Genomic DNA, 26,924 nt, shown 5'->3' with positions numbered 1-26,924 from the left:
AATGGAGCAGCAGTAAGGATGGCCGCAGGACTACTTGGTTTGCTTCTAAGACCAATGGGATCCATGCATATGCAAGTGTTTATTTGCCTCTGGCTCAAGGTAGGTGCCTCAAATGTTGGTTACATCATTCACAATTTAGGGTACGTACACCACAGAGCAGGCATAGCAGCCTTGTTTGCTGCTCTCTCGAACAAGGAATGTTCCATCTCGCTTTCCCCGCAGCAGATTTTCAGCTTGGCTTCTATTGATATTGCCCACATTCCACGTTCTCTCATCATGATGGGGCAAGTCCTCATCATCTTCTACCATAGAGTATTGGCTGTTGAAATAGGACAAAATGTGTTTGTGAAACACATGGCAGAGCAAAATCCGCTAATTAAGTAGTCCCCATTTCATATTACTTGAGAAAAAAAAAAAGTCAGTGGTTAGTAGGATACCTCCCTGGTAAAACTAGGGATGTACACCATGCAATACTGCACCGTTTAAACCACTGAATAAAAATAAAATATAAGTTCTGGTTCTTGTTTCTTTATAAAACACTCATGTAAATCTGAAGACGGATATAAAAGGATGCTGTTTTATCTTTCAGAATCTGCTGCGAGCACTGGTGCTTTTGCAACTACTACCGTTGCTCACTGTTTTGGTAAATAGCAAGCCCAATGAAATCAATACCCTCTGAGTCAGCTTCATTTCCAAAGATCAGAACACTTGGTCAGCAGTGAAAAATCATGCAATGTATCAACTACAGCCGCTGCTTGGGAAAGCTATGAGCAGTTGTACAGGTAGGCAGATTAATTATTTATAGGGGAGATGGCTTTGTGGAAAGGGTGGAATAGTAGAGTGCTCGCTCTTCTTGTAACCAGATTATGAGAAAAGCATATAATATAGGGCCTTCTCTACCAAAACAGCCACCAACTATAAAGCTGATTCACACTTACAGAGAACCATCTGAGCTAAAGCCCACCATGAAAGAAGATGTCTCTGGTTCAGCTGTGTGGACACGACTTTGATATTCTGCAGTTCCAGAGCTCCACGCTCCCCCAAGAGCCTGCACTGATGGGCCCTGCCTCTCCTGCTCAGCTTGCAATCAGTCTGTGTTTGGCTAATGTATTTATTCTCTCTGTAATAGGTTTTTAATCAGTTTTCCTTGATCTAAGAAAACTTGACTTCTCACTCATCCACAGTTGTGTCTTTCTGAAGATTCTCACACTGGTCTACAGAAATCAGCAATCTCTCACAGAATTCAATTTTTCAGAAAGAAGAAGGGCTCTTTTGTTTCAGATGACACTGTCTCTAGGTCCCTTATCCCATGGTAATCCTTAGTCCTGCGTGATATTCAAACGCATTCAGCAGTAGCTCTATTTTCAACCAGCACCTAGAGAAAGCGATTCCTGGTTTTCCTGCTGCTCATTATATTGATTTTTTTCTGCATTACAACTTTTTTCCTAAAGTCATATTCTGAAAGTTTAATTCAGTGCTCAGTAGAAACCTGAGCACTTACCAGACTAACTGGCAAGGAGAGTCACAGAGTGAGAGAAAAGGAAGATTTTCTTTGAACAGTTTCACTTGCTGTTTTGATGCTACATTAAAACTATGGCCTGGCACTGTTCTTTGTCTACCACTTAAGTGATGGGAGTACGAATGAAAACAGGTGCCTACATATCCTCCATCATATCATCTTTGAGCTGTGCTAACACTGAGTGAACAACATGGCTTTAAAACATGTATGCCATTTTTATCTCCTGCTTCTACCACTGCAGCCACAGCAGAGATGAAAAATTTCCAGGATAACAGTAGGAGACTCAATGAGCCAAGCCAAATTAAAATAGATGTGGACAAGGCTAGAATGTAAATCCACAAAAGATTTGTTGTCACTTTGGTGCTTTTGCTATATATTCAGCCAGGCAGTGTAAAAGGCATACACAGGAAACTACATAGGCAGAAAATGTTGATACGAATATTACTCAGACAACTTTGTTTTCCTATTTGTTCATTCTTCACTGTTACTACACTTTTGATATTATTTTGTGGCTTGCTTTTGTTTAAATTTGGTCTACATTCACTCCACCCAGGTGCTTTTTGCATTTTTCCCAGGAATCAAGTGAAACGTATTCATTAGCCAAGCCCCTGTCAGAACCTATAGTCAACTGAATTGCTGAAATGACAGAATGCTATCCTGCCATTTCCCAGAAAAATTAACCAGACCACAAAACAGAGAAGGACTACTCTTCAGCATATACAATTTTATCATCTCCAATAGCAATGTGATATACTTATGTGGGTACCACTATACTAGATAGCACCATAGTACCAACGTTTGAAATTTGGAAAAAAGCCTGCCCATGCCTAAGAGACCCTCTGAACAATTTATTTATCCATATGGCATCTCTGTAAGATCTATGTTTTGCTGGTAAAAACAAAGACACAGGTTAAATCCTAGTACTTTGCTATAGTAACTTGATTATTCACTTCCCTGAATAACGGAGAGTAGGGTGTGAGACAGAGCCCTTTCTAATACTTGCATGATGTAGGCCATCATGTGTTAACGTCATGTGTGCATTGTTATGGGAGACCTAGGCTTGAGAATTCTTCTGTGTGATCCAGGAATTAAATATTTTTTCTCACTTTTGCATAAGATGATTTGAAATACCAGAAAGATTTAAATCTTTTAATACTCACTCTTCTGTATTTTCATTTCCAAGCCATTCATTTAGCTTCTTTTGCCGAACACCTTTTTGAGTCAGCCACCTGGACAATAATTGCAAATAAAATTGTTAGTCACAGAAGCTGGATACCAATAAAAAAAAAAATAAAAAATTTTGTTAATTTGTACTGATACTCACATCAAGTACTGATCTCTTGTCTTCCTCAGCTGTATGAGGTCTGGCTTAATGCTGTTCATACGCTTGTCTATCTCTCTATATTCAGCTGCTTGCTTCTTTAAATCCTCTTCTAATCTACGCCTGCTGTCCACGATTTCACTTATTCGAGATTTCAGTTTTTCATAGTTGTGCATAATTCTGAATGGAATAACATGGTAGGTTACACTCTGATGATGTCTTATTCACAACTTTATAATCTGCTACTTAGCAGTGTAGACACGTAAGAGAACAGATTATTTCTCTAGATGTAGCTATACATTTTGCGAGTTCACGTCTACCCCATGTGAGGCTTGCTTTGCTTACAGCTGAACAACTTTAAACTTGCCATATTGCTTTAGTTTTTGTCAGATCTACACTTGGCATTGTTTCTTTCTTAAAAATCACACACTTTGAAAGGCAAATACAAATACTGACCTTTGTATTTCTTTTTCATTCCCTTCTCGTTTAAATTTTTCAATGTATTCCTTACTGTATCTTTCTTGTGTCTGGCACTGCTCTTCAAATATTTTTATTGTTTCATTAAATGCTTCGATAGCTGTTCTCTTCATTTGAATTTCCTGAAAGAAAATAATTGTTATTACAGTTGTTATCAGACAGAGGGGATGATTTATTGGCTTGTATCACAGAAACACTTCAGTATATTGTAACAGAAGACTCCAATATCCCTTTACCAGAACGCATTCTGTCTGCAGAGCCTTATAACACAGAGAGAACAGGCCTGTGCAAAAGGCTACCATGATGAGGTGTTACATGATAAGGTTTTCCAGGGAAAAAAAAACCTGCTAGACAAAGAGCTAGCTACAATCTTTGTTTTGTATAAATAAGTGGTTTTGGTGATGATTAGAGCCTGATGGCAATGCGCTAGTTGCACTTCGTACCAACTAATGACCTTAGAGGCAAATATGGCTTTCTGAAATAAAACTGGACAGGTCTCAAGAGGTCATCTAGTCCATCTCCTGCCCCTGCATAGCTAGTCAATATGTAAGTCTTTTAAGTCATTAGTTCAAGTTGCCTGCACCTGTCTTCAATTATTTTTTGGTGTATTTCCTGCACATTCTAAGTAGCCTCGATTCTGGGTGTGTAAAACAGCACTAATTCACTGGCACTTCAAGACTTGGCTAATAATCGGTTAAGTTTAAAGAAGGCTAGAGGCAGTTTTCAGTATCTTCGCAAGTCATCTCTCTACTCTGTACAGATGAAACTAGACCCTTCAAACACTAGTAATAAAATATAATGCTTCCCTGCAAATGTGTCTTGAAAACCATAACTCAGCTTGATGAGGTCAGTACGCAGAAGTGTTGGTAAATCAAGATAGTTCTGTGCTTGCTTTGGATGCACGTGTCAGACTTGGGCCCAGGGTGGCTTAGGTTACACGTGGTGACTGTTCAAACATGAGTAAGCGATTCTACTATACTGAGCAAGGACATCAGATATGTTTCCTCTTTTGGGCAATGGTAGTGGTGGTGGAAGGAGATGGAGGAGTATGGCAGTATGAATTTAGAATAATTTTCTTCTAAATCTACTGAAGTCTTCCGCTCTCCCTTTGGTTTCAAATCTAGCTCACCTGAGATGTTCTTGTATAGTCTTCATAGAGTCTGTCATATTCTCGGCTTTTTTCTTGGAACTGGGTATTATATTCATGTAATTTCTTTCCCACTGCTTCAATGCTATCCTCTTTCACAACTTGATCCTGGAATGATGAGCAGAAGGAAAGATATTCCGTAAAGAAACAATTACATTTCACAGATTTTCAGGATAAAACTGCTTAAAAATGCCTAGATAGTTACATGGTAAATGTGACTGCTCTTTCATCAATATGGAGATATAATAGACTATGTGCATAATATGCAAATGAGAAATTCATGACAAAAAGCAATTTGGCATTGCCAGTGTTCAGCTTTGTACTGAAAATTATATATTTCATCATTAATGAGTGGAATATTTATTAACATAAGTTTGTTTCTTAATAATATATCTGCAGTATTTAAAGTTTTAATTATTTATATGCAAACTGTGAAGTTGGTTTTAAACAAAAATATGCATTTCTATACCCACTTTATCTTTTCAAATATTAACAGAGCTGACATTCTTCATGATAAATGACTCCCCGGTCTGCAGTAATTTCTCTATATTTAATTGAAACACAAAGAAAATAGACCAAATTACCTGCTGGTACTTAGACACTGGATAAAGTAATTTTACATCCAGTTTAGGATTATACTGGGCTAGAGATTCATTCCGGTAGTGGTTTATTAGCTCGACCACAGAGTTGAAAGTTAATGGGTCAGAAAAGCCGTATTTTCCATCTCGATGAAATATTTTGATCAATTTGTTATTTCCTCCTTTCCTGCAAATAAAGTTTGTTGAAAAGTTAAGCATACTTCAAGTATCATTTCCTAATGACCACTGTATTTTAAATGTAGTATTGCATTTTACTGTCAAGTATTACAGACCTAGTGTAACTAATCTTACCTTAGCGTCAGTGTGTAGTCCCCATGCATTTTAGTTGAAGCATCTCGTACCAAAAAGGTACCATCAGCAGTGTCTCGAAGCTTCTCATTTACTTCTTCTCTAAAATGAAAGCAAAAGTAACCAATCATTTCGGCTACTTCTCACTCATTTATCCTCTCACTCTGGTCTAAATTCTTCTGCTTTAAAATAAGTGGGTTTTATAAGCCTTCTTGATTTCCATATTAATAAATACAGTTATTTAAGAGCTAATTTAACATTGCTGAAGAACAACTGGGCTATAAAAATGGTATATCCTATGTCCTCTCACTGCTGGATGAAATTATATTAGTGCATAGGTCTTTCTGCTTGTTCATACAAGCCTGCACAATTGGAGCAGCCAGTGCTGGTCTAATGTACCTATATATAGTACAGTTAGAAATGTTGCTAATATATGGCACTTTTTAGTCTGGCTTGTTAACTATTGTGCCTACAGTTGAGAGTCTGAATGAAAGACAGGAAGAAAACACTTATTTGTGTTGTCCTTTCATGCTAGCATTTCATATAGCTGTCGAAGTAATAACAATCATTTCACATACTACATTCTAACTGACTGCCAGTAACTTTTTAGTCATATTTAGAATAAAACCAACCATAATATGTTTGCATTGGAAAATATCCCAAAAATGGCTCCTATAACTGTAATTTTTCTATACTTAAGCGTAGTACATACACACAGAATAGCACAGCAAGAACAAAGCCAAGCATAAAAAATACACGTCTTGAGCTGATTTACCTTGAGATATCCCCCCAGTACCATTCAGCATCTTGTAGTGACATGTTGTTATTCATGCCGTTGTTAGTTACAGTATTAGGTTTCGGTGGCTTAGGAGGCAGTGCTGCAGATGAAAGGGGAAAAAAAAGTTGATTTTAACTCTCTGAAAATCTGAGCATATATTCCTTGAAATGGCACACTATTACATGAATGAGGAAACAAAAAAAGAATAGTTACAAAATAGAGATTTCCATTACTAACAGTCTTTAGAAGACATTAGAGGAATCAGGATATTTTACTGAAAACAATGTAATTCAATAAGAAAGATGTACTGTTTCAAAAAAGTATGTTACTTTTGCAATAATATATTTTAGGCAAAATGTAACCATACTCATCTCTCCCTGTGAAGAAAGCATCTCAGAAAGAAAACATTTCTGAAGTTTGCTTTTACCTCTTCCACTCTCTTCAAGTGAATATAAATAATAAAACATGGAAAATGCCTTTTTTTTTTTCCCCTCCTACGTAATGATCTTAGAGGAATGTTACTGCTTCCTCACCTAGAAGCTAAATAATAAAACATGCAAACCCAAAGCAATACTGTATATTTTAAGAAGAATTGGGTTTTTGTGATCCTCAGCATTCTGTGCGACGATCTGCCAAAAAAACACTTTAAGAAACCCATCTATGACCCAAATATCCCTTGCGTTAATCTTAGTATTCTACAGAATAAATTGTGTTCCAAATGCCAGGACTGATTAAAACCACATCCCCCTTTTCTCAATGTCAAAGCTGCATACGTACAGTAGTGGGTGCCAGAGAAGATACTGCAGCACTCCTGACTTAGTAGCAAGGGGGACTACAACGGAATCAGGATTAAAAATCAACCCAGCACTTCTAGTTCTCCAGTAAGTGCATCATTCCTTACAATTGTCCCTGTCCTGTATATTATGACTGACTACAAAAGATTATGGTTTTAAAGTTACGATGAATATCAAGATAGCATAATAATTTTATATGATGTGAAAAAATAATGCAATATCAGGTATTCAATTAATATTGATAGATTTTAAAATCTGTTTTTCCTCAAACAATCACTGTTTCAGGAAATAAAAATGCTATTACAGCATCTCCTTTTAGTCAGTGTGGACTAGAAATAGCAAAAATAATAATAAAAGAAATACAAAATGTTTATGATACAATAGCAGAACTAGAATTACATCTGACAATAAAAACAGAAACAGGTCAAAACAGTAAAAATTTAATTAAGTAAGCAGACAGGTATTTCTACAGGTTATGATTCTAATTAGTACAACCATGCACTAAACCACAATTTAATTCTAATTTATGAAAAAAAGGAAAAAGAAAAACTATTTGTATCAATGACAAAGTAAAGAAAGCCTACATCCACTAAGAATTTTTCAGCAGCTATTGTAAAGACCAAAATGAATTAAGTCTTCCATAATAAGACTACAGTTTTACCTGGTGGATCCATTTCTATGTAAAACATCAAGTCTGTGCCACAATTTATATCTGTCTTAGGATATTCTATATCCAGTTCTTCCATATTCCAAACAGTATTGTACATTTGTATGAGTTTCACTGAGTAAGCTCACATACAAGAAAAGAGTCAGGCTCTCTTTGTAATGGTGTCTTGGAATTCATTTTAAAACCTATAAGGGGCTGCACTGTAACCTATTACATCATAATCCTCAGCCAATCATGTCAAAATAATGTCACCAGACCACTCCTGTTTCATCGTTTTGTTCTACATTAATCTTAAAACAATTTCAGTTTCGGAAAGAATCTACATTTAACAGAACTGCAATATAAACCTGGTATTACAAACAAAAGGAGCGAGTGGGCTCTCCTCACCCGCATTCCCAGCTCATTTTCCTGACTTTGCAGCATGGTACAGTCCAATCCTGGCAGGATGACAAAAGGCTGATATGCTGCAGCACGTAGCTCTTACACACACGCGCACACAACACATGCACACTCACACACAGGGCAGTTCCCTTTAGAAGTCGGTCAGTCACATCTCAGTTGCATACTGCTTGGATGCCTGAAGTTTACCATTCAAAAAGCTTTATAAGGTTTCTGGACTTACTGAACAGATTAAAGATGCGGAAGGGAAAAAAGCATGACTCTGTGTGTATCCATTGCACACCCATTTTACACAAACATACACACACAGACATATGTATCTCCACATAATGAAATACAGATTATGTTTTTAAACTGTAAAAATATGTATTATTTTAATGGACACACAGGTCTGATATTCTTGAAATTATTACATAAAATGTGCTTACTGCAGAGATGTCTTCCCCCCCTTACAATTTCGTAATAAAATACAATTCCACTTGATCTAGATTAAAGTAATTTTGAACTCTAAAAACCAAATATTGTACTTTTACATTCAGCAGAATAGCCTAAACTGTGGAATAAAGTAAAAACTGAGAAAGATCTTGAAAAGTGATTTTGCTGAACATAAAAAGCCAGTCTGTCAGGACAAAACAAGATTTAGTCTGCCTTTTCACACTGTTTCTCTACCCTGTTCTCATTGAGGTATTTATCAAGTTAATTGTTTTTAAAAGCAAGAGTCCCTTTGTCAGTGTGTCCCTCCTCACTTGATCTTATGTCATCAGTACCCTCCTACCATTTACAAATATTCCTTCTTAATTCCCCCCACCCACCCCCCCACCCCATAGCTGACTATAACTCTCTCAGACCTCTTGGAAGAAACATGCACACAATAGACTATTAATTCCAGAGCAGAATGCTATGTAAAGTAATGTGAATCCTTTATACTTGCTATAATCTATGGGGGCAGAAAACCAGATACCAAAAATAACCACAGCAAAGAGTAGCTGTAGCAACTATCCGGGACTACATCATAAGAAATCCTGGTGCAGCTTTAATGTGCTCTATCTCATAAATACTCATTAAAAAAATTAACACAATTTACATCGTTCGCAACTATTTCACACATATCTACCCTCACTCTGTGCCCCTCAGCAGCTTACCCCTTTTAGACAAGCATTAACATACAAGAACATCTCTGGAGTACCAACAGCTACAAAAGGAAAAAAAAAAAAAACATGCTAGTTTGCTTTATATGTTAACAAGCTTAAATTCATGCTGAAGTAGACTCTCCCCTCCCTGTTTAGGTAAACATGCTCCAAAGATTCCTTCCATTTCCAAAATGAAATAGGATACTTAAAATCATCCCAGACACAAGTCCAAACACTGAACTTGGAGGTTTAGCCCACCTGCTACACAAACAGTTGAGTTGCCAAGGTAATTATTTAAATTAGGTTATGAAGACTTCCTACAAAGACTACATTGCTGCATTTAGGTCTCATGTGGGATCAGTAAGATTTTTTATTCTGTTGAATAAAGGCTTTCAGGAAAAATTACTTCTCCAAGGTTTCACTGGTGGCCAAATTCTGTACTGCCCGCACTTGTATAATCAGGTTAGTGCTCAGCTCAGACTAGCCTAGCTTGCAGGCAAGAAAAGACAGGAGGCGGTTAGGCGATTCTCCATTCCCTGTATAACCTGGAGGGGTACTGAGGTACTTGACTTTCATTCACCTATCTTAACACCATGAAAGCTCTACTCAGTAATCAGTTATAGCAAAATACTTCCACCAGGTGATGAAGAAAACACATACAGAAATTCAAAATCACTTACTTTGGAAATTATGCATCACAAATGCTTGCCCTTGTATCACAGCCTGAAAATACAATCCAATAACCTGAAAAATTAATCAGTTTCCTCTTATGAAAATCTTGCTTTAAAAAACCCGAAAAAACTCCTTTTACTAGGAAGCTTCTCTGAAGCAATAAAAGAAAAAAAAATTCTGAAGAAGAGATTGCTCTGCTCTCCAACCAATGTTCCATAAAAATCCCTAAAAAAGCTGTAACATTCAGTGAGAAAATCCAAGCCTCCTCTCTCTTCTTAACTGCTTAAAGCTCTGTGCTCTGCAGAAGGTATCCACTTACTCTGGTTCATCATTAAAAAGTGAACCTGACTTTAGTACTGTAAAAAAAAAAAAAAAGCAAAAAAAAAAAGCAACCACCACCCTCAGTAGCTTGCATGTCTCTCTCAGATAAAGATCTCAGTTTCATGATTAACTTGGGCAGGTTCAAATATTTGCTGAGCCAGGGATTTCAGGTGGGGGAGGGGGAGCCAGATTCAAAGTAAAAGTTGTCATCAGCTAACAAGTGGCCAATGCAGGGCTAACTTTCTCATTTTAGCTAAGTAAATGAGAAGACCATTGTAAGAGGCCTTAAAATAGTCTCTGTCACTGGCTGCCGAATGCAGTATTAAAATTGAGAAAACACCATGAACAGCCAGATACAGGAAGTGGCTAACTAACTTACTGCAGAAAAAAAACAAACCCCAGAATCAAAATCTTCCTTGAAAAGAGTTGCATCTCTCAGAGCAGCCTTGTGCAAGCAAAATAGCCTGCTTGCAAGCACAGCATCACCTCCTACACACTCACGGTGGATCACGAGTACAGGTGCTGCTTGAAGACCCTTAGCATGACACTGTGAGGCATTTTATCCATTTCCTATAACCTGAAAATAGTAGAAAAAACACCTGTCTGTATCCATGGCGTTTTCCAGTACGTCAGGATTGTTCATTTCCTGGGCAGGCAGGCAGGTGGGAAAATGGACTGTACAGAAAGGGACCGGTTTTGGTCTAATATATTTTCCTTGCCTTAGTGCCTGGTGGAGATCAGACTTCCTAAATGAACAGAGCAGCAACTGAAGAGCCTGCTCCCGTTTGCCTACTGAGGTTAACTTCTTTGCCAGCTATACTTTTACAAGGAAATAAATTCAAAGTGAAAGGAGAAGCAGACCACAAGCTTGAATTCAGAGAAAGAGAAGTGCATTAGGATTTTCCTCCCACTTGTTGGAAAGAGTGAGAACTTCTAGTAGCTGTGTTCTTGAGATCTGCTTGTGCTCCTTATGGCAGTCAAATGGCACTGAAAAGTTTTCACCTCCCAAACACTCCACTAACCAAAATCTTCCTATGCTACAAAATACCAAACCCACTTGTACCTCATAATGAAATCCCAAATATCTACAGTACATTTTCAGTGTTTTACAGTTGATTGATTAGCTTCACCTATTAACAATCCCTTGCTTTTCTAGTTTTAGTCTTTGCCTACTTAAACAATTGTCAGTTCTATACATAATTTAAAGCAGCACAGTCATAAAGGTACAGCCTACTTCAAGTGGAGATGGTAACCTGTGTTTCTGAACTAATCCAACTTCAGACAGTAACTGATATGCCTCCTCTTTACTATCAAAATTACAGAAGGAGTTGATAACACTTCTTGTTTTACAGGGTCACAATACAGAAACACATTCTGAAAGGAGAAAAGACAACCCAAACCTGGTTCACTGAATTGTTTATCATTTTAAAAAGCACAGGTACCCACACAGGATAAAAGATAAGGCTTTGCAACTAAGTATTTTTTTTTTTTTTAATTCCAGTGGCTTGTGCAAAAATAATCATCCTGCAGAAGGGAATCAAGTGTCTTGTCAAAAAAAGATACCAGCATGCACACACTTGCCTTTTCATATGACTGCCCTATCTTAACTTTTATTTAAATTTAAATTTCAAAACCTTGAGTGGTGCCCATTGAATTTATAGGTTTGTATTTGCAGAAAGTCAGCAGCCTACTATTTTTTGCAATCATAGTCACAGTGTTCTCCTATCTATAAAGTACTTTTTTTTCTCTAAAAAATTATCTGTGAAGCAGGAAAAGAACTGATCAGGTTTGACAGGCTTGCTTGTGTGTGTTACACATACTTACAAGCAAACGCACACACACGCACATATCAATCTGCAAAAAATTCTCATAACATCATACATCTTGTTTCCGTTTTACCAAATACTTTCAATTAGCTATAGAGAAAGATAAAGCACAGACTACTGTCAAAACCTAAACCAAGAACACAACGTTTCTAGGTGCGGTGGTGAACAAAGCCTGCTCTCTGTCAAGCCAGGCAGAAGCCCGGCTGTCACTAGCTTAGAAGGGGAGGGAGCCCTCTGCCGGGGGCGGCCCGGAGGCGCAGCATCCCTCCGCGCACCCGCTTCCCCGGACAGCCTGCCTTCTGCACGCCACGGACCACGCTCGGCGCTGCCCACGGGCCAGCCGAGCCCCCGGACACGGTGCACAAGAGTGCGGATAAAGGACAGCCTTCCTACGCATTTGTTTGCGTCCCCAAGACACCACCGACGGGACTGTGGGCCGAGCCTGACCATCGCAGCAGTCTAGGGGAGCTTTGTGTCCATTTCCAAGAGGAAAAGGATCAGCCTTTACACCGGCCTGCTCTGGCAGGAAATGGACCTGGTTACCAGTTATCCAAAACACCAACTGCTTCTCCAATCTTAATTCTCCTGCAACATTAGTTTTTCGTTACCTACTACACACATAGGCACAAGAGGTATTTTAACTTTAGTACTTTAACTTTTGTGGAGGACTAAGCACTATTCTAATTCACAAACTAAAATGCATAGTTTGCTGTTGAACACTGTGACAGAGGGAAAAAAAAATTCCAGAGTTGTTTCATGATAAAAAAAAAAAATCAAGTAGTGGCCTGTTTTTGCTTTACGGTGTGCAAAACATCACTCTAGCTATAAGATGTCCAATTACAGATGCCCAACTTAAGATACTAATTTTAAGATATATCAAGACATAAGGTCCAATTGCATACTTTCTATTGCTTTGAGGCAAGAAGGATAATTAGTGGGTGATGCGATAAGAAAAAAACCCATAGCTGTGCAAAGATCTCCTCCCCATGTAGATCCATTATCTCCAACACTGCATTTAATGTATCTATGTACTGCATAAGATACCACTAAAACTTCATGCACAGCTTGTTTTAGACAGAATGTTTTCATCCAGGATTGAGAATAACAGAAAGAAAAAAGAAAGGAGGAAGCTATCACTCCAGTCTGTGAAAAAGAGAAGAAACGAGGCAGCATTGGCTTCCCTTTTATGACTTACTATGTTATTTTCAACAAGTAAGATTATTTCTGCTTAAAACCTCTTCTGCACTTTTGAAATTCTATTACAGATTGTCATTCTCAGAACACTTATATGACAAATACATTATCTTATCTAGGTATCTTTCTTTTATTACCATGTCTCTAAACAATTTTTATGGAAACTCAAGCCACTACAAACAATAATCTTGAAGATGGTTAATTCTGAAAAATACATCTTAGAGTCTTCTATGAGAACTGTAAAAACAGAGCACTTCAGATGATCAGGTCACTAAGTGATTTTGGCATTCTAATCCTGTAAACTTACATAACATGCTATTAAGACTCAACTTTTGAAAATTACTCAAGTGCTTTACAGGCCTAAGAGCAGAGGCTAGCTAACTATAGACTACAAAGCCTGATAATTTGTATCTGCGGGTTTTTTTCAGCATATTAATAGATGTGCAAATGTTCTACTAAAAAACATTCCATTGCCCAGGATGAACTTTGAAATGCACAGCGAAGGAGTTCTATTTTTGTAACAGATCGTCTGAAAAATCCCAGGAGGATCCTCAAAATAAACTATTGCATTATAAAACATTAATTAATGCAGAAGCAATTTTAAAAACAAGCAGATATTAGCTTATAATTATTAATGTAGTGTCAATAATGCAGTGTCAAATCCTACAAATCTGATGGATACAGCCACATTTCTTCAAGTGCCCTAATGATACTCTCAAGATGACTAAACTCCTTGTCCTCATTAGCAGTTCTAACATCAACAGATTCACTTTTATACTTTCCTCATATGAAGCAACTAAGGATGATATGCAACCAAGTGCTCTTAAATTCTCACTTGTGACCCTACCTTTGTAACCTCCCAATTAGTGCCTCTAGCCATATAAATTTACATACTCTAAAGCGTTTGCAAACATATAATCTAAAAAAATGCTATTAGCGAACTCTTTAGAATATTAGAGGATTCAATAATCTATTTTTCTTTTTAAGGCTTGTAACTGGTGGCGAAAATAATTCTTTAACAATTAGCAGTTATTTTTGATTCTTAGTAAAATAGGACAAATAGTCTTTAAAAGTTTGGACTCTCCTGGTTGTTATGAATCATTATGAAGAAAAATACACAGTGGTTCTGGAAATGCCTGCTTAACCATTTTGACAGAATTGAACAAAATCAATTAGGTATAAACTAGCTGAAAACAGATGTACACTAAATGTTAGGGAAAGGTCCCTAACTAATAGAGCTGGCAAGGTTGGAAAAGCCTTCCAATCAGAGCAGTAGGAATAAAAATCTTAGCCATTTTGAATTAATCTTCATTAGTTGAGAAAGGACATTATACAATGCACCTACCTGAAATACAAGTAAGGCATTTTTCTGCTGCTGTTTTTCTGCTGCTGTGTTCTAGCTCTTCAAACACAGCAGCAGCCCTACAAATCCTACTGCCATGAACTTTACTTTGTACTTTGAATAGAGAGGTGGGAGAGCTAAAGCCTGCCCACTGTTCTGTTCACCATCACCCTATCCTTTGTTCGGATATTCTCTGTTAATAAGCTGTAAAAGGAATTACTTTAAGCTAACATCTGAAGTTCCCCTGCATTAATAATTTCCTTTGCACATAGTTAGCTACTCTGCTTTGCTCCTATCAAATATGTGATTTAAAAATGGGGATTTTTGCATAAATTAGATGTGGGTTTTACTGTTTGGTGATGAAATTAGATGCTAACTCGATACAAGTTATAATCTACCCACAAGTATAACTTTCCTGAATGGGGTTTTAATATTTTCTGTGTTGTTTATTGACATTGATAAATAAATTTTTGGAGTCTCTTGATTAAAAAATACATATATGTAAATAAAGGGGGAAACCTTACTTTCTTCCAATGATCTCTATGGGTATTGTAGTTCTAAGAAAATTTGCCTGGGAGTAGAGCGAGACTTAAATCTCCAGAATTTACACCACCACTACTGTATGATATGCATTCTATTGGTTTACAGGGGTTAAAAATTCACAGATTCCTATTCACTGTTTACTGAAAGAGAAATGAAAGTCCTAAGGCTGTACAAAGCATGGGTACTGTAATGATTGTAATGAAAAAAACATTTTTTTACAAAACAAATGTTTTACACCACTACAGAACATATGAACAACTTCTACTTAGTTCTGTGATTATGCACTTTTGCATTAAGTCTGATTCAAAAAGAAAAACAATAAGCATTTACTGTCCTTAATTTGAATTTTAATATTTAAGAAAACAATGGTATATAACTTTTTAAATTAAAAACAGTTTTTACCTGGTACAGGCTGTCTCTCATTCCATTCACTTGTGATTAAAACCTCTAGGATTTTTATGTGGTGTTCAGTATTATCAGAGCTGCAAGAGATGGATTAGACAGTAAGAACTAGGAAAAATGTAAAAGTTTACGTTAGAATTTTTTAAAAAACATTGGAAAAATTTACAGCAACGCCCTCCACATTAGAAGTAAGGTCAGAAATTTACTTCATTAAACTTACTTTTGTATATAACTAACCCACATTTACACTACAAAATATAATAAAGATGACCCACGTACCTTGCTATCTGGAATTTGAAAAGCAGAGGGCTGAAGATTTCAGCCAGAGACCTTGCAATCAAGAGATTTTTGCTGGAGGCTTGACAAACTCTGAGGAAATGTTTGAGCAAATACTGGAGCGTGAGCCAATACTGGGGAGGTATATTTGGTGATCTGATGAGTTTCTTCAGCAACTGAGCATATTCCTCTGAGCTCTGCCCTTCTGCAAGCAAACAGATAAAAGGCTCTTGATATCAGCATGGGAACATTCAATAAGTAAAATGAAACTGTGTATGACTCCTTTGGAAGCATCAGTTTTACAGAAAAAAAAAATAAATTCTGTCCTGCATTAGTGCCGTAAGACTTCTCCTGTCTTTTGAAAAAAGTGAAATGCTCAGGGAAGAGTGAAGAACAAGTATTTAAAAGTCAAATGGAAACAGATATGCATTTTGGTAAAAACCACAATGCGTTCAGAGTGTACTGGTAGAAGTCTGTCTTGTGTTTAGCGTCACACATGATTGGGTAATTCTGAGATGCACTAGATAAGTCTCACAGGTGCTGTTCTAACTTTGAAAGTTAGCAGTCACAATATCCTGTCCTGAGATATATAACAGAAAACTTGGCCCACGTGCTGAAAGCCTATAAGCTGTACTTGTTTGAAATGACCACTGTAGATGATGAATCTTACATGCATGTATTTCTCACTTCGCAATCTGCAACTCCCAACATACTGCAGAACACCATGACCTCTAATACATTTACTTTGTCAGCACTGATAAAAAGTTAAAAATTAGCTTTCTGCATACAGATAAGTCCTTGATTTTCCCCCCAGTTTTTCTATCGCCATTGTACTTACTAAAATGAAGAGAACTGTGTTATCCCTTATATTTTCCATTATGTTTACCGAAATAGGTAAGTGAATAATGTATGTCTAGATCTGAATTGAAACAGCTTTCATGAAAAGTGGTGAAGGCATATACATTTTCTGAGATGCTGCCAGGCTGTGAAGAATCTTCCCTGTTCTGTGGGTGACACCTGGACCACTGGATATTCAGAATCCTAATAAAAGCTTTTTTTATTTCACGTTTGAAATAATATGATAATCATACCTTGAGCTACAGAAATCATGTCACTATAAACAGCTGCTGGAATGATGGGATTTGGCAGGTCCAGGAGATACCTCTTGAGAGCATCTGATAAAGTGTGCACATCAAATGTCTCTAAATCCAACGAAGAGGCATCTGAAGGGAAAGAGCAACATACTTTTTAGACATTAGATACTGGAAAAAAATATACAGGCTCATGATATCAGGGCTTTATACGAAGCGAAACCTGCTAACTTTTACCTGGTTTACGGGGAGCAACTCATAAGAAAGAATGAAAAACACCAAGAAATTTTCTCTGAGATGAAGAGCATACAGTGCCCAACACCATGCCCAAGCCTTTGGCATGTGATAAACCAAATGGCTTCCACAGCTGTGTGTGGCCTTCTGTCATATACAGTGCAAGGCTGAACTCAGAATAACGGTAGCAACTTGCTGCATGTTGGCAATGTTATGGAACATCAGAATATTTTTAACAGGTCTCTGTTTTACCTGTAAATATTTCATGTAAGAAGTAAGTAATAATCAAGGGTTTGGGCAAAGGCAGCTTCTCGACTGGGAGCTACTTCTGTTATGACTGTAAGTTTGATTAACAACTTAGGGCTCCAAGTCTGTAAATATTTATGTGAGTATGTCAAAACAAATACACACGTGCAGAACTGAGTGCTTAGTGTTTTGTGCAGCTGTTAGGATTTATCTTGTAAAACCTGATATCCTTCCAGGATAGTTATGACTTCAGCTAAAGTTTGGGAGCATCACATAAAGGACTACTTGTTAGCATTGGAGCAAGGAATATCAGCAGCAAAAATAAAAATAGGAAAATACACAAATGCTTACTTAGCGCAAGCAAGATTAGGGTTCATCTTAAAACATGAAACTCTGGTGCAGTAAAGTCCTAATGTTTACAAAGATCCACATTTGGCACAAAAATTTTAGAGGTATTAATGCTGACCAACTTTCTAGGCTAGCCAAGTCCCCTGTAAAATAACTCCTGAAGATACTGGCCAGTGTAAACCAAATTCAGCAGGGAGGCAGAGGAATCAGATCTGTGGTGTGTCTACACATACTGTGAAAAAAGGCAGTCAAAAGGGGGTAGTGAGAAACTTAGTACTCCACCACCTCCTTTCTGTTTTCCCAAAAGGAAAGCTTACAGTATGAGCTCAATTCTTATCAGGCACCAAAGAATTTACATGATAAAAAAGACAGTATGAATGGCTCAGATGATAAAAATCTTGCAGTGTGGGTATGAATTCTACAACAGCAATTATATGTCAGAGAATCCAACCACAAATTCATAAGAAATACTTTTCATGAGTTTTGTTGCTCACAGGATGTTCTTTAATAGACCTAGTTAAATCCTGGTTCTTTCAGTGTTGACCCATTCTCTGAAGTATATCCCAAATTACTACAATGAATACATGAGTAAGAACAAACTTGTGGTACTCTGCAACTCCTTGGGTGTAATGTCATAAACAGACCTGAACTCTTCCATCTGCCGAGCTGGCCAGATGTAAGTCAGCTTTGATTTTGGAGCTAGATAGCACTGTGTTGAAGCTAACAGGCAGTTACCCAATTAATATGGAGTGCATTTTAACCATAAGCAGAACAGCACACTTATGCAGCTCACAACTTCGAGACCAAAGCCAGCTTTGCTCTCTGAATTAGCACTCTGCAAATTCAAAGAGAGTAGGCAGAGCAGATGAGATCTGTCTGCATCCGTGTATCTGGACACCCGTTGCATCTGTTATGTCCTGGAAGATTCTGATCCTATCTTAAAGGGAACTCAGAAAGATACATTGTTACTAAAGGATAAAGTTCTGTTTTGTTTTCTCAAATCTAATTACATTTTAAATAAGAATGCATGTAAACCACAAGTTTTTGATCTCAGGAGACAGCTGAACCTTTAATAAAAGTACATCTCAGTTTAGAGACTTAAAAGGAGATTCAGATAAATTAAGAGATACATTCATATTGGTGCCATAGGACATCTGGATTTATCTGGACTGAAAAATACAATTACAATACTAAAAATATCTCTTAGGCTGCTAGCACCATGTGCATATCTCCTCTGCCTGCTTGCTGCACTCATATACTTCTTCACTCCTACCACAATCAGCATAGGACAGGATGCTCTTTTGATTTGAAGGAATAGACAACTCATAGTATCATCTCTTGTTCTTTTTGTTAATAAGTGCAATTACTAAAAATGAAGAGAGCTAATTCACAGTTTGAGCTTGCTTCCTTTGTCCCTTTGGCAACATGGCATGTAATCAGTTTCATTTTCTAAGCCTTTTATTTTTGTGCTCTTTCATGCAAGTGGAAGCTCACACCCCACATTGCACTCCAGCACACAAAGGCGTGGTCAAGCACTCTTCCTACAACAGCTCCTGATCTCTCATAGTGCAAATCAGTGTTGCCATGCCAGTATATTTGGGCCTGAAGTAGAAATAGAGAGTACCAAAAAGAGAAGGAAATGTATTTCAGGAAACTGGAACGGCTGTGTGGTGTTAGTGGTGCAGCTGCATTTTACTGTCCAAAACCTGAGAACCCAGCCTACTGCAGCATTAAATCAATTCTCTCCTTCCCTTCCAACATCATTTCTGTAGCAGGCAGGGAATGTGCAGCTATTGCCTCTCCACCTTTTTGTGGAGCAAAAAAAAATGCACACACAGAACTGTATGTAAACAAATGGCCATTTGTTTACAAAATAATAACCTGCAGCCTTACAGGAATAGTGTATCTTTATCTTGCTTCTGAACAAAACACCTTGTTTTGGTCTGGTCAGCTAGATTGTCAGTCCTTGAACAAGCAAGTGACCAAGAAACAATTATAATATTTATTCTTGGAAAAAAACACACAGTGGAGCCAGGAAAAAAAGACAACCTGTAAAAGTGAAAAATACCTTTCATATAAAGTGTAAAAGTTAGAAATCTTTTTTACTTTCAATCATCTTTTTCATATTATATTATTCAGAACCAGAACATATATATGAAAGCTGAGTAGGGAAACAAAGAAAAGAGGAGCAGTCTGACCACAAAATTTGTCTAGTGCTTTAAGGAAGAAAACTGTACTTACCACACTCAAGAATTTGTCTTAATTCTGCTGTGCTGCTTGAGCTTTGTGTTCCATACAAAGTTGAGCACTCCAGACCTTCAAAACAAAATTGATTGGATATATAGATATTCCAGTGACTGTTGCCATGACACAACATACTTCTGTTTCCTTCAAATGAGTACTTACGGTATAAATTAGCTACATTCTCCCACCACCATCCACCTACCACACTGTAGAAAGCAATTGCTTTTTAAGGCTGTAAGATAACTCTTTGTGCATGCAAACTGCTGGGTCTGTAGAAAGAGCTGGCCAAGGAAGATGAGAGATGCCAGCAGTCCCACATATTCTGTGTAACTGTCCACAGGCTGGCAGTAGAAGGCCAGGACTAGGAAACAGATTCACATAGCCCAGGGAAGAAAACAGCTTGCAGGAGCAACATGGGAGCCAGATCTTCCTTCACCCTCTACATGCCAGCTGGAAACATCAGGTCTTTCAGGTAGATAAGAAGTGAGTAATCTGAATCAGGCCCACCCCACAGGCTTGGGACAGGGACATGACAAAAGTTCTGACAAACCTTAATTAGTTTTAAAGATTTAACTGAGACTTCTAAGTTATAAGTGTGCCCAACCTTTGGCACTCTATGTAGTCAACAGAGAGCCCCTTCTATGAGACAGGGAACCCTTAGGTCACCTTAAACTATCCACAGGGCCCATCACCTCACATTGTATGTAGGGTGAGTGTTACATCACTGGTGTGACAGAAAATGTCTGTATATGTCACATAACATGTCTGATAATCTACCTGAATAAGACACCAATACAGTGTTTTCATGTAAAAGATACTGTTTACAACTTCCCTATTTCAGAGAAAATAGAGAAGGCACAAGGAAAGCGATCAGATCCAGGGATGCAGAGCACCAACAGTTTAATAGTATCAGTGGCATTTCCTGGAAGCAGTGGTTGCTTATGCAAACTGTTGCTACTGGCCCTTCTCATTGGTATTAGCAAGCTCCTAGTCATTCAGGAAAGGCTTATGCTCTCTTAAACTGCCAGGACAGTATGTGAGAACCTATGTCCCCAAGGACAGCAGCCTGACACTGATCAGGATACCACTTTTCCACTTGCTCCCCGGCTGTAGGGCCACTGAATGGACAGGACCCACTGAGCTACTCTTCACCTCACCAGGACTATGAAGGTGACATCACAGGAAGAGCCAGGAGGAGAGAAATAGGGCAAAAGAGGCAGGACATAGCAGAAGAAAGGGAAAATCCTCAAAAGGATGTAAAGACATCAACATGGGAAAGCAGGAGAGCAAAAAAATCCTAAAAATAACACTGGCTGGCTCAGCATAGAGAAGCAATAAAGAACTAGTTCCTCAAGTATGAAAACAGTTCTTGTAACTTTTTCATATTTAATTCTTTTTTTTTCCCCGCTTTGGGGCAAAGCATTACTTGTTTGGCTGTGTATCCAATTCAATGTTATAATGTCATTTCCATGACCATCTGAAGGTGCTTATTGGTTAGAAAACACAAAGCAATACCAAACCCTTCTCCTTTACCTTTCAATAATGCTTGTATTAGTTGAGTTATTAAACGTCATTTGAGGTAAGCTTTGGTTTTACTCCTACAGTTCACGTAGCCTCTACTGAGCAGAAGCCAATGCATCAAACATTAAATGAAATTATTTCATATCTGTTGAGTAATGTGATGCATTAGCAGTTCTAGAAAGAGGAGATGCCAGCTCTGGATCTGATTCTGCATTCTTGGCTCACATAAGTAACAAAAAACCTTGATAGATCATTCTGCAGCCTACCTTTCTTTTCAATTGTCTCCACTATCTTGATAAGAATCGGTGGAGCAACATCAGGGGGTGCAAACTGCTCCATAAGATCTGGGAGTGAAAAAGCTGTAAAAGAAAAAGCAGAAAAATTAGCCAAGCTCCAGTTGAATGCAATTTTTCTTTATGAAAGTCATGACACATAATGCAACCAATTAATTTTTAAGTATGGAACAAACATCCTGCTTGTCAGGTCAAAATGAGAACACTCCACAAGTAATCAGAAAGCTGAATAAAAATGATGACAATTGCATTTTTATAGCATTTTCTTTTAGGGACCTCAGTCAGTCCTAGAATCGCTCTCCATACTGCCTAGGAAAAGAAAACACAATAAATGTTTGAAGTCTATGGATGGACAGAAATACAGTGCAAGGAAGAAAAGAAAAAAGTCTTTTAATCTGATCCATTTACATCCAGTGTGCACCAGATGAGGTAGCTAAACACATCATCATCTGGGAGCTGCTGATCCCCTGGGTAAAACAGACTTACTGAAATGGCAGTAGAAACAAGTATTTCACACTCATACAAAAGTTCAATAACTTCTGTTTGCTTTCCATTTTCAAGCTTAATACTATTAACAGTAAAGTTTTCTTGAAAGAAGAATTCTCTTTTCCACAATGACTGGTTAAGAATAGATAGTAGTAAAACCATAAAGGGACATTTTGCAGATTCAAACAAACCTGCATACAGATTTTACACAAAGTCAATTTTCACACAATCCAGTTTCCTCATGGAGAGAACACATTGTATAAAGGAATGTTGTGGCTTTATGATGTGAGGGATGATCTATCTCTAAATGGACTATTTTTGCCAAAGAGTAATTCAAAAGTTTTAGAGTGGTCCTGTTTAACTCTTGGAAAGCAAGAATGTTTACATAAAGATATTATTAAACTACTGCCAGAAACATCTGGCAGTTCGATGGATTATGATTGATAAACAAAAGTTAATCACTGAAGTAAAAGTTGCCAGTTGCCTAAGTGATGGTGATCTCTGCCTGATTAAACTCACTACAGACAAATCATGAGCAATTCTTAATCGCACAGGCACATATGTGCATTAGGTATACATACAGGCACGTACATGCACACACTGTGTTTCTAAAAGACTGAAACTGAACAAAATTATGAGAATAACTAAGTAGAAGGAGGAAAAAAAAAAAGAAAAAACACACCAGCAAAATATGAAGAGAATTTTCAATGAAAAACTTTGAGGTAGCCAAAAAATTAAATACACCACAACTGAGAAAGACAAAGCAGACAATTTTGGCTGAGAATTCACCCTATTTTGGAAGCAACAATTATAAAACTTTCTAAAAATGCAAACGATTTAAAAGTGGTAAGACAGCAAGGAAGGTATAAAAGAAGTTTGGAAGTGTAGAAAACTGAGAAGTGAAAGACAATAAATATTACTTATTTATGAGCTAGTAATAGAAGTGGAGCATACTGGAACACTGAGACAAGTCCCTTGCAAAAAGAAGCAGAATGCCCATATGACAGTGATGGACTACTTTCCAGTCCATTCATAACTGAGAAGGACATTAGAAAAACATCTGTTAGTCATAACAGTTTAACTTAGGAGGCCCAGAAAATGAGCATTCAGGAGTCCCAAAAGATTTGCCTAAGGAGATCTCTGGCCTGCTGATGTTACTTTTTAATGACTCGTGGAAAATCAGAGCAATTCCTGGGGATCAAAGGAGTTCTAATGCCTGATCCGCATTCTGAAAGAAGAAGTAAGATGACTACATGCTAGTTACATTATCAGTCCTCGGCAAAATAAAGGAAAACCTGATACTAGACTCATATGAGAAAGCAATAAAAGCACTGTAACTAAGGGCTGTCTGCATAGCTTTTTAGAGGACAGGTTCTGTTGAAAACCACACTACCTTCCTTCCTTAGTGGCACCATAGTTAGGTGAAAAATGCAAATGAGTAGACATAGTAAACTCTAAAGTTTTGTCAGATAGTTGACTTAGTATAACACTGCGATTAAAAGCTAAATTCAAAGAAAGCACATGTTATATAGGTGTTGCTGACCAGCAGATCTCCAAGCTACTCAGGGAAGGAATGGACTCCTCACCTCTTTACATCTTCAAACCACTTTCAGGTTCCATCGGAACACCTCTTTTAGCTTAACATCGTATCTGCTTTACCAAACACAAGTTGGGCTCAAATTGAAGATGCTGTGCTCCAACAGCCTCTGCTGAGGCATGCTGAAATACAGACAATTTGATTTGTAATATTCAGATCAAATAGTTCCTTTCAACCTCAAACTATGAACCTATCTCATGATGAGGGCAAATATATTGAAAGAATAAACGAAAGATGAGATCAGAGTCACATCAAAGCATATGTTATGAAAATACTCAAACTATGAGATACTAACAGACTCATAGAATGCTAAGGACATAAAATGCATCCTTTACATGGTAGCAGAGGAAGAACACGTTTTAAGAACATAGTTTACTTATTTTTACTTATGAGAGTAACTTTCTGCTCCCTTAGGTAGCTAGTTAGATTAAGCATCTTTCTCCCTCTTGCATAACAGCAATGAAATTGCATCATCTCTGAACAAAGATGCTCATCTCATAATTCCAGCTGGAGGCAGTATGCAGCAAAAGTCAACAGTCTAAACTGAAACTGCGGAAAGAAAGGAGAGACAAAGAAGGAGAAATAGAGACAGAGGACAGAAGTCAAACCTGATAGACATTTGAAAGATTTCAGGTGACAGCTTGGCAGTTCAGGGATGGTCCATCCAGGCTACTGAGCAGCAGAGACAATGATGCTTTCTTGCATTAAGCAAAGTGTGCCTTGAAATGATGGCAAGAGATAGACTCCAAATACCTATAAACAAGGTGTATTTAGAAAAAAGAATTCCATTTCCCACTAAATTTAGATTTGCTACATGAGGGATGGAGTACAAGTCATGCAAAAAGGAGAAAGTATCAGAGGAAGACTTCAGTTCACGGGAAGAAGACCTTGCAGGGTGAAGAAAGACACTATAGAAAACAGTTTGTCTCCATGGGACATAAAGAATGGGGCGGATGTAGACCTTACCCGGATCACCCAAACATCCTGCAACCCACCTGATGCTCCATGCTTTTCATCTATACTTTAAGCAGGATCTTAGCTTATAAACTAGGTTTGTATCATAATCTGTTACTGAATCTCTTTGTTGTACAGTATTCTTGGATCAATAATATTCTTAGTGAAAGTGAAAGGCTTTTAGAAGTTATGCATTTACCTTTGTATTTATGCAAAATCTAAGTATGTAAAGCAAATGTCACATTGATTAAAATGAAAGATTTCCAACATTCTTCTGCTACCCTAAAATACTCAATTGGGAAAATATTAAAAATTTAGGAGTTCAGAGGATGTCTCTTCTTCCCTATACCCCATTCCTTTTCTCCAAAACTGGAAACTTCTATCTACCAGAGACATTACTGAACTTTTATATATGAAGAGAGCCTTTAAAATAATGGCAAACTATTCTGTATAAACTCTGAAATACTTGTATATTTGACTGACAACTCAAGACATTCACCTCTCAATACTATGCACACACTGGTGAGTATAAGCTCTACAGCAAAAATACACAAACACACACACAACGGCAGGTACAAAACCTGCAGTTACCTTCAACACAGCAATGACAGCAGAATACATCTAAGGCACACAGTTATAGTGCTCAGCAACATTGAAAAAAAATAATTTCATCAGCATGAATATGGCATTAACAAATTAAAATCTAGGATTTCCTACTCACTGTGCCATCTCCAATATAATTAACTCAAAGCATCATACTGGCTTGTACTTTAAAATCCTGAACTTTTGCACGCAATAGAAAATTATGTTCATTTAAAAGCAAAAAGCCTCATGAAACACACATCTGTCAGAAAAAAAAAGGCTTAACTACTTATAGAACTGAAGCCAGTTTATAGCATTTACATAGAAGACAAATTTGGGAACAGTGCTCTTCAATTTCAAAGTACTGAGAGGAAATGGCAGAGGCTAAAGCGAAGAGAACTACACCTATTTTTGGGAAAAAAAATTCCGACTCCCAGAGCCAGAATACAAGATATCCTTGAAGAAGTTCTGGTTCTAGATTAGGTGTTCCAGAAGAAAACTCAGCATGCATATTAAGATCTACAGAAGGAAAGGAAAACTTTTCAGATAGGGTAGTTTTACTAAAACAGAAGAAAACAAAAGCCCACATGCAACCTGCATTTGGTACCTGATTTCAAAAGTATCCTTTGCTTTGAAGCATGCTGTAGCACAGCACAGAGGTTTGGAGAACCAAATCCACTCTTAAGAATCTGAGCAACTTTGTAGATCCGTTTGCTACAATCCAGTATAAGTTTTTCACTTAAAGCAATCATTTTTCCCCCAAATTCCTGTAATTTTTTTGAAATTCCACAGTCTCCAAAATATTAAGGTTCTGAAAAGCTGTCATACAGTTTTCATGTCTTCTTTCCAGTCTCAAGTCCGGTAGTGAGTCTCTAGATAGTAAGGAAGCTTCTGATGACACATGATAAAAGCTGGATTTTCCACTAGCTCTATTTTTACCTTGCCAGAGTGAGAACCAATGAGATGAACCACAAGCCAGGGTTTGCTCCAATCTGCAAACTCTTCCCTCTCCCTGATACAGACAGGCCTGAACAGCTCTAAGGCAATGGCAATGTGTGGGAGATGAGAGCATACCTTACGTTCAAGGGTTGCCAGCACCACTACAAAGTGCAAGATGAAACCAGCACACAGCTGCACCTTTTGGAAGGGTTCTCAGTAGAAAAAGATACTTCAGTACTTAGTACCTGGCAAGGACAAGTGGAAATTTAAAGCCAGAATTTGGCTTCAGATGCTTCTGAGCCAAATTCTTCATTACTGCTAAAAGAAGAATGAGAAGGAATATATAATAAAAAACCCCCACCAAACATAACTTAAAAATATAATTTAAAATATACACACCATGGAAAGGAGTTTAATTTCTAAATATTTTACAGGAACTATATACTAACATGACTTGAATTTATATTTCAGTCAAAATTACTCCATGCATATTGTTCTTTTTTTCAGAAATGGCATTTAAGTTTGTGCATACATATTGCATTTGATGACAACACAGCTCTACATAAAAGTCTAATATTTGAGAGCTCAGGTCTTAAGATGATCATAACTGGCTTATGTACATGCAGATATACTCTTTATCCATGCAACTGTATTCACTAACATAGTGAATCATGCATTCATAGATTTACAGATA

The 26,924-nt window shown here is 37.5% G+C and overlaps 1 protein-coding gene across 3 annotated transcripts in view; it reads right to left on the bottom strand.

Moving 5' to 3' along the window:
• PIK3R1 (phosphoinositide-3-kinase regulatory subunit 1) overlaps window positions 1-26,924 on the bottom strand; it is a 60,403-nt gene that overhangs the window by 4,845 nt on the left and 28,634 nt on the right. The window contains exons 3-15 of one of the 3 annotated variants that reach the window (XM_054809510.1): window positions 21,646-21,738; window positions 19,856-19,930; window positions 16,787-16,918; window positions 15,699-15,900; window positions 15,420-15,499; window positions 6,127-6,229; window positions 5,355-5,453; window positions 5,049-5,229; window positions 4,447-4,572; window positions 3,297-3,439; window positions 2,844-3,020; window positions 2,680-2,748; window positions 149-319 (exon numbers count right to left, since the gene is read on the bottom strand). In XM_054809510.1, the coding sequence (XP_054665485.1) occupies window positions 149-319; window positions 2,680-2,748; window positions 2,844-3,020; window positions 3,297-3,439; window positions 4,447-4,572; window positions 5,049-5,229; window positions 5,355-5,453; window positions 6,127-6,229; window positions 15,420-15,499; window positions 15,699-15,900; window positions 16,787-16,918; window positions 19,856-19,930; window positions 21,646-21,738 (1,651 nt within the window). Of the gene's footprint in view, window positions 1-148; window positions 320-2,679; window positions 2,749-2,843; window positions 3,021-3,296; window positions 3,440-4,446; window positions 4,573-5,048; window positions 5,230-5,354; window positions 5,454-6,126; window positions 6,230-7,584; window positions 7,766-9,799; window positions 10,133-15,419; window positions 15,500-15,698; window positions 15,901-16,786; window positions 16,919-19,855; window positions 19,931-21,645; window positions 21,739-26,924 lie in introns of those variants that run through there. The other 2 variants (XM_054809513.1, XM_054809511.1) reach the window with 2 other exon arrangements.

This window comes from Grus americana, chromosome Z (genome assembly GCF_028858705.1).
Source record: "Grus americana isolate bGruAme1 chromosome Z, bGruAme1.mat, whole genome shotgun sequence".
NCBI classification, from domain to species: Eukaryota; Metazoa; Chordata; class Aves; order Gruiformes; family Gruidae; genus Grus; species Grus americana.
Note: the sequence above shows the minus strand (reverse complement) of the source record. Positions and strands in the feature narration are given on the sequence as shown.